General features: G+C 40.5%; 2 protein-coding genes across 2 annotated transcripts in view; both read left to right on the forward strand.

Annotated features, from left to right (window-relative positions):
- The window catches only part of LOC123972405 (cadherin-9-like), a 45,604-nt gene that overhangs the window by 25,164 nt on the left and 12,439 nt on the right, over positions 1-8,001 (forward strand). The window contains exons 5-6 of the mRNA XM_046051902.1: positions 5,429-5,565; positions 5,895-6,016. Of these exons, the coding sequence (XP_045907858.1) occupies positions 5,429-5,565; positions 5,895-6,016 (259 nt within the window). The remainder of the gene's footprint in view (positions 1-5,428; positions 5,566-5,894; positions 6,017-8,001) is intronic.
- LOC123972458 (cadherin-9-like) lies at positions 1,965-6,180 on the forward strand. Its single transcript, XM_046051973.1, has 3 exons — positions 1,965-2,228; positions 5,429-5,565; positions 5,895-6,180. The coding sequence occupies exons 1-3, from the start codon at positions 2,224-2,226 to the stop codon at positions 6,158-6,160; spliced, it is 408 nt and encodes a 135-aa protein (XP_045907929.1). The 5' UTR covers positions 1,965-2,223; the 3' UTR covers positions 6,161-6,180.

The following is an 8,001-nucleotide window of genomic DNA, read 5'->3' on the forward strand; positions in this document are numbered from 1 at the left end:
GTTACCATTTATCTCTCTTTATATTTTTTACATTACTGGATTAGAAATCCACCAATATGTTTCAACTTCAGTCCCACCGTCTTTTTTAAAGTTATACAGGCATAGTTTGACACCATTAAAACTTAAACACTTACAATCGTATTTTTTAAAAGAATTAATAAGGAATAACATATTTCATACATGTATAACGTGATTCAATGATCAATTACATGATTTAACAATGCCAACCATGAGAGTGCTTTGTCTCATACAAGTTAACTTTCGGCAGCGCAAAGCTTGGTTTCATGCAGTACCTAGCCGTACCAGGCGCCATAAATCACAACATGTCATGATCTCATTCTTGGCTTCAGTTCGCGATGATCTCAGCCCTGGCGTACGTGACTTACTGCAGGTGCCTTGCTTCTAATGAGTGGGTTACGGTTGGCTAGGTTTTGCCTGCGCGGCCTGAGCAGCTTCTCTGCTCATGTAGGCACATTAAAAAGCACACGTTCACAGAGAATAAGAATAATATATGATAAACACACAGCATATAAGAATAAAATATGAGTTTGAACACACTCATTAAACACTCAGTAGTTAAACTTTACACTATAAAATAACACTTTAAATGATGACAATGTAGACCACCATTGCTCTAGTAATTAATGATAACAATTTAGGCTATAATGCTCCAAAATAATTCACAACACATACACTTTCTATTTAGCTTGTTTGTAACATTTGGCTAATTGCCAAGTTAACGTTAGCTGTGCTTACATAAAACATATAGGATGAGAAACTGTGGACAGAGCAGATTAAAATAAAACTTTGTACATGCTGCTTGTTGAACAGGTGTATTGATAAAGTATTGTCTTTTTACTTGCAAAGGTTTTATTACACATGCTGTTGTGCAAATGGAATAGACAACAGGTGGAAATTATAGGCAATTAGCAAGACACCCCCAATAAAGGAGTGGTTCTGCAGGTGGTGACCACAGACCACTTCTCAGTTCCTATGCTTCCTGGCTGATGTTTTGGTCACTTTTGAATGCTGGCGGTGCTTTCACTCTAGTGGTAGCATGAGACGGAGTCTACAACCCACACAAGTGGCTCAGGTAGTGCAGCTCATCCAGGATGGCACCTCAATGCGAGCTGTGGCAAGAAGGTTTGCTGTGTCTGTCAGCGTAGTGTCCAGAGCATGGAGGCGCTACCAGGAGTCAGGCCAGTACATCAGGAGACGTGGAGGAGGCCGTAGGAGGGCAACAACCCAGCAGCAGGACCGCTACCTCCGCCATTGTGCAAGGAGGAGCAGGAGCAGCAGGAGGAGCACTGCCAGAGCCCTGCAAAATGACCTCCGGCAGGCTACAAATGTGCATGTGTCTGCTCAAACGGTCAGAAACAGACTCCATGAGGGTGGTATGAGGGCCTGACGTCTACAGTTGGAGGTTATGATTACAGCCCAACACCGTGCAGGACGTTTGGCATTTGCCAGAGAACACCAAGATTGGCAAATTCGCCACTAGCGCCCTGTGCTCTTCACAGATGAAAGCAGGTTCACACTGAGCACATGTGACAGACGTGACAGAGTCTGGAGACGCCGTGGAGAACATTCTACTGCCTGCAACATCCTCCAGCATGACTGGTTTGGCGGTGGCGATTTGATTTAAATGACATGACTTGACTCCCCAGATAAGAATAACTACATTAAAGGACCCACTAGTCTCGATAGCAGTAGTGATAAACTTGGACCTTATTGATTTTTGGGTTTTATAGAAATTTTGGAACCGGGTATCGATTCCCATCCCCATAGCTAATCTAGTTAACTCTAGCACATTAAACAGCATAAAAGCCTGCAAGCAAGTGTTTGCATCACTCAGTTTAGATACTAAATGGTTCTTATTTTTTAAAACCACTAAGAAAATGCACTCAGATTTATATCAATTATAAAAATCTGAGTTTTTATATATATATATATATATATAATCAATGTCTTTGACATTATTTTTCATTTGTTATGATTTCAGTTGGACAAAGCAATCATCCCTCCTATCAGACTGAACAGAAATCCTGTTTCTGCAGTGCAGGGCTGTTACATTTGGAAGTTTGCATGTGTTTTGCTATTTTAGAAATCTCAGCAAAACTACATCGTAGTTGGATGAAGTTTGACTTCAAATGGACCTCAACTCTCTAAAGGATTGGGAGGAGTTCTGATGAGAGTCTGAAAAGGAGGAAACAGAGGAGAAAAATGAAGTATGTTTAAAAAAAATATAGGTGGTATAGTGATCACTGTTAAAATTAGAAACCAAGGCGTCTGTTGACTCTACAGCTGTGTATGAAAACTGCTGTGTATGCACAACAGAAACCTGCACCTACAGGGTATATTTAAACCTCACTGCAATACTGTTCATTATTGATGCTAGGCATTTGGATAGTTTGAGTTCTGTTGCTCTCCCGTTAGTAATTGTCCATTAACCACGGCATCAATACATCTGGGGAATATTCTGATGTTCACAAAGTAAAATGCCTAAAGTCCTCTGTAATTTGCTCTGTTGCAGCAGGTATTGATCAGGGTGTCCAAAGACTCTGAAGATATGTTGAAACTTTCCTGATCATGGAAAGCTAACTGAGCTGCTGCCAAAAAAGAGGAATAGGACACAACGTATGATTTATTCATTATAGAAAAGTGTTCCATATAAATGCAGAAAATTGCAGGATGAGCTAAAAAGAAATCATATTGATGTATGGATTGATGGGTGACATAATACTGACAGGAGATGGAGATTGGAACTGAGCCTTTATTTCTATGCAGGAGAACTGATGAGGAACATATGGAACCATGGAGTTCTGTGATATGATATGCCAGGAGGGCACACTTACACACAATTCAATTTAATCATGTGTTTGTACTTTTGTCTGTGACTGTATCACCTATTCACATTGTTATTATGTTACTGTTAAGTGTTTTCTAATTATGATATATACTGTATCTCTTTATGTAAAGAAATCATTATGATTGACTGGTTCATAATTACCAGCTGATGTTAGTTTGATGTTATATTTTGGAGTGGATAGTGAAACCAGACACTGAATATGTTACAGAACATTCAGTTTTTTTTCATAGAGCAATTTGCCTCCACTTTGACAGGCAGACCAAAAGACAGAAGCAAAAGCATCTCAGTTCTATTATCGATGGAGTGCTGTGAAGCTGTGAATAGCTGCATTCAGCAACTAGTTCAAAAATAGAGAATGCTCTGTGAGCAGTCCACAGACAGTGGGAAAAGATTTTCAAGTAGCTGTGATATTTTGAACAGGCTACAGTAGGACTGAATGCAGCAGCTTCCAGTGGAGCACAGTTATGTGATTCAGTTCACTTCCAAGTTTAAAAAAAGTATATATCAAGGACAGGATGAAAGGGGAGAATATTGGCCTCACATAATTTGTGAGAATTTCACAGCTAGTGTTGATTTACTATAAACAGCATATGTACCAACTGTGCAGATGTTGGCTGTAGCTAGCTAACAACGTACATGTACATTTTGACCGTATGGTTGTGCCTGTGTGTGCATTTGTGTGACAGCTCACACTCCTAACCTGGCGTTCAGGCCAAACACTGCCCTGAATTTAAAAAACATAAGGGACTGAGATGGTGGGTAAATAGGACCATTTAGACGAGGGAGTCCAGCTTGGGGAACAGATCAGAGAATTTAAAAATTTAGACACCAAACCCTGAATAGAGGTTTATACCACTGTTAGGGCTGGGCAATAAAACAAATAATATATAATATATATATAATAAAAAATATAATTTTCCTCAATAACAATATAACAAATGTTCAATAAATGTTTTATTTAATTAATTTGAATTGCCAACAAATTAGCACTTTATTTTCTATTAAGATATTTATTTTGTTGAGGAAAGGGACTAAAAAAAAGATTTTCCTTATTACTTATTTTCCTCATGCATATTTGTTATAAAACGGTTTTATCATTATTGTTTTTTAAATGTTCTACCTCAGATATGTTAAGTGATTCACTGTTTAGAATCAGAAAGCTTGCTCAAGGATTTATGGTCAGAACAAACAGTTCTGACCATAAAGAAAAGTTTAACTACTACTAATAAATTAGATTTATATAGCGCTTTTCTAAGCACTCAAAGACGCTTTACAAAGGTAAGATGAAAGTAATTGGTTAAAAAAAAGAAGAGGAGGAGAGACGGGAAGGAAGTTAACTGGGTAATGCAGTCTGGAAAAGGTGGGTGACAATGAAGCTGATGTGTTGAGTGAAAAGGTCTGGGTGTAGTGGGTGAAGGTGTTGGGGTCGATGATGAGGATTTCAGATTTATTGCAGTTGAGTTTGAGGAAGTTCTGTTGCATCCAAGACTTTAAGTCGGTGATGGATTTGGAGGAGAGGTAAAGTTGAGTGTCATCGGCATAGCAGTGAAAATGGAGGCCATGACGGCGGAGGACTTGTAGTTGTTTATGGAGATGTATTGGTGTCTGTCAGAAAGGTAGGAGTTGAGCCAGGAGAAGGCAGTGCCGGTTATGCCGAGTGAGTACTGAAGCCATGTGAGAAGGATGGAGTTGTTGATGGTGTCGAAGGCAGCACTGAGGTCGAGGAGGACAAAGACGATGAGGAATCCAGAGTCAGCAGATAGAAGTATGCCATTGGTGATTTTAAGTAGGGCAGTTTCTGTGCTGTTTGAGGTGGAAGCCTGATTGGAAAGTTTCAAAGAAGTTATTGAAGTCGAGGTGGGATTTGAGTGGAGCAGTGAAAGCTTGCTCAAGGATTTTGGAGACAAAAGGAAGATTGTTTGTTGTCAAGGTACAAGGTACAAGAGGTCGAGTCCAGGTTTTTTAAGTATGGTGACAGTAGCAAGCTTCTTATCTCAATCTGCGATAGAAAGTGAATGAGCTCATTTCTGAAAATGTTAAACTATCCTTTAATTTAGATTTTCTAAAATCTCTGTAAGATTCTGGTTTTAGGGAAAACATGGGTCAATTAAAACACTTTTTACATGTTTTTTTACTGGCAAAAAGTTCACAGGCCTCCATGGAAACATTTCTGTAACTAAAATAGTTTAACTTGGACAATTAAAACAGTGTGCTTTTGTTTTTTTTCCAGAGGGCTCGTGGCACATTTTACACAACAAAATCCTGTGGGAAGCAAAAAAACAGCTTCACTCAGCAGTTCAATCCCACACTAATGCAAAGTTTGTGAGCTCACATTGTACCTTCAGCAGCTTTAAAGACCTAAACATGTGTACAGGAACTCCACAGTGCACATGTCCTATAGCTGTCCACTCTCCTCCATCAGATTGAGAGTAATCAGTTATTCTCTTTTTGTGGTGACTCCCTGTTGGAGCTGCGTAGATACAAGGGTTATCGTAGTTCATCCAGCCCACTTGCTTAACTTACCCTTTTCTCACCTTCTTGATGTCTCCCTTGTTACAGGTACTCTATCGACCGTCGGACTGACATGGACCGCCTGTTCAATGTGCATCCAGGGAATGGATCTGTGTTTCTGCTCAAAAGCCTGGACAGAGAGGAGTCTGCCTGGCATAATATTTCAATCATAGCTACTGAGTTCAGTAAGTCGAGCAGGGGCCAGGGGTATTTGCAGAGATGATGTGATGTGTTGGCGCAGAGTAGAAATTTATGGAGCTAGACAAACTTTTCTTTTCTTTTGAATTATATCATCTTTATGTTTATGTGTGAGGTCAGTGGTGAAAGGTTAAAGACACAACTTAGGACCAGGAAGGAAAATGTTGAAAGCGTATGACAAGGTCCCCTTAAGCAAGGCAATGAACTGCTCAGTGGTAGCTTACAGTGTGAATGTATGGACGAGTGTGAAGGTGGACCAGGTATTAGGTTTTCCCCAACATGAAGTCTTTAAGTCTTTTCTGTGTTTGCCTTCCAGATAATCCCCGTCAGAGCAGCCATGTTCCGGTCTACATCCACCTGCTGGACATCAACGACAACGCTCCCACCTTTGCCACTGTGTATGAAACCTTTGTCTGTGAGAAGACTAAGGCTGGTCAGGTACTACAGCTTTATCACTTCACGCTTTGGATATATAGGCAGGAGGTGAGATGGGGTTCAATAGTATTTTATCTTATGAATCCAGTATCAAATCCACATATGGTGTGCATGTATAGAATCCCTTATAAAATCCATTTAAGTTAATCTCTTAAAATGTGCATATTGTTGGCTAAAAGGTTGGATACAGTTCTTTCTTTTGAGAGGTAACATACATACAACACTGTTCATAGCCAGCTACAACATCAAAATGAGTTGAAGAGCAAAAGATATGAAGTGTTGATTAGCTTTGTATCTGACACACTGAAGTAACAGCTGGAGCCTACTCACTTTAGAACATCTTACTAGAACATCTTACTTTTCATGAGGTAGTTGATAAGCTTAAATGCATGATATGATATGCGTGCGTGTAACTGGAAGACTGACTCCTGAGAATGGAGCAATCAATGAGATTGTTTCACCAGAGAAGACTCACCACTTTGTTGGTTTTGCTGAATGGCAAAATGAGTGCAGCACACTCATGAACATAGAGTGGTGTTGGCTGAGTGCAAACACTGGCTTGGGTGTGGTCTTTGTCAAGATGTTCACAGCTGATATAATCTACCCACAGGGTAATATTTAATAGAGTGAATTTGTTACCCTCATAGCTTAGCAAATTGTTACTATTTTACCTGGAACCCTTTGGTAACCTGCCATTCCCACTCTGCATCAGCTAGCAGCTGAGGATTGCAGGGGGCTGTTCAGACTCATTGATCCTTTATCTGACTGAGGTTTGTGCAAGTTAGCATTTATGGCCCCCGACCTCGGCTCTGAAATACCAGCAGCCTAGCTGTGCCCTGTATTGATGACGCCTGGCGCTGTCCGTGGTGCTGAAGTAGCAGACTGATTTGTAACTGCAACTTTCTGTCAGTTTATCAAACTGTTTGTTGTAAACATCCACAACTTCCTGGTCCAACTTTGATCTACTATGCGTACTATAGTTTTACATACGCAGTTTTCCTGGGCGATGAAGAGTTATCAGGCGCACTCATTAAGTTTGACCCCTAAATTAAGTGGTTAAGATAGTCTGGATAAAATGTTGATTTGTATGAAACCTGTCTGATTGTCTGACTGCTCATGTTTGTTGACCCATTGTCCATGTTAATAGATCTCGCAGCAATGCTCTAGTCAGTGTTATCAGAATATAAACAATGGACAAAGTTTTAGGGCTGTGTCGAGAAATACTAAAGGCATGAGAACACCACCTTTTGAAAATAGTGGCACCAAAAACAATTTTATTATTGATACCATTATGGGACATACACTCATTGGCCACTTTATTAGGAACACCTTGCTAGTACCAGGTCAGACCCCCTTTTGGGGGGATGGACATGGTCAGCAACAATACAGGAAGGCTGTCGCATTTAAACAATGCTCAATTGGCACTAAGGGGCCAAAAGTGGGCCAAGAAAATATCCCCCACACCATTACACCACCACCACCAGTCTGAACCGTTGATCCATTCAGGATGGATCCATGCTTTCATGTTGTTTACGCCCAATTCGGACCCTACCATCTGAATGTTGCCGCTGAAATCGAGATTCATCAGACCAGGCAATGTTTTTCTAATCTTCTATTGTCCCAATTTTGGTAAACCTGTGTGAATTGTAACCTCAGTTTCCTGTTCTTAGCTGACAGGAGTGGCCCCTGGTGTGGTCTTCTGCTGCTGTAGCCCATCTGCTTCAAGGTTTGACGTGTATTCTGCATACCTTGGTTGTAACGAGTGGTAATTTGAGTTACTGTTGCCTTTCTGTCATCTCAAACCAGTCTGCCCATTCTCCACTGACGTCTGACATCAACAAGGCTTTTTCGTCCACACAACTGCCGCTCACTGGATATTTTCTGTTTTTCTGACCATTCTCTGTAAACCCTAGAGATGGTTGTGCGTGAAAATCCCAGTAGATCAGCAGTTTCTGAAATACTCAGACCAGCCCGTCTGGCACCAACAA

Source organism: Micropterus dolomieu, linkage group LG06 (assembly GCF_021292245.1).
Source record: "Micropterus dolomieu isolate WLL.071019.BEF.003 ecotype Adirondacks linkage group LG06, ASM2129224v1, whole genome shotgun sequence".
Classification (NCBI taxonomy): Eukaryota; Metazoa; Chordata; class Actinopteri; order Centrarchiformes; family Centrarchidae; genus Micropterus; species Micropterus dolomieu.

Excerpts from the sequence above, each read along its gene's own strand:
- LOC123972458 (XM_046051973.1), top strand. Across the intron at positions 5,566-5,894 it reads AATCATAGCTACTGAGTTCA|ATAATCCCCGTCAGAGCAGC; the intron begins GTAAGTCGAGCA and ends TTTGCCTTCCAG.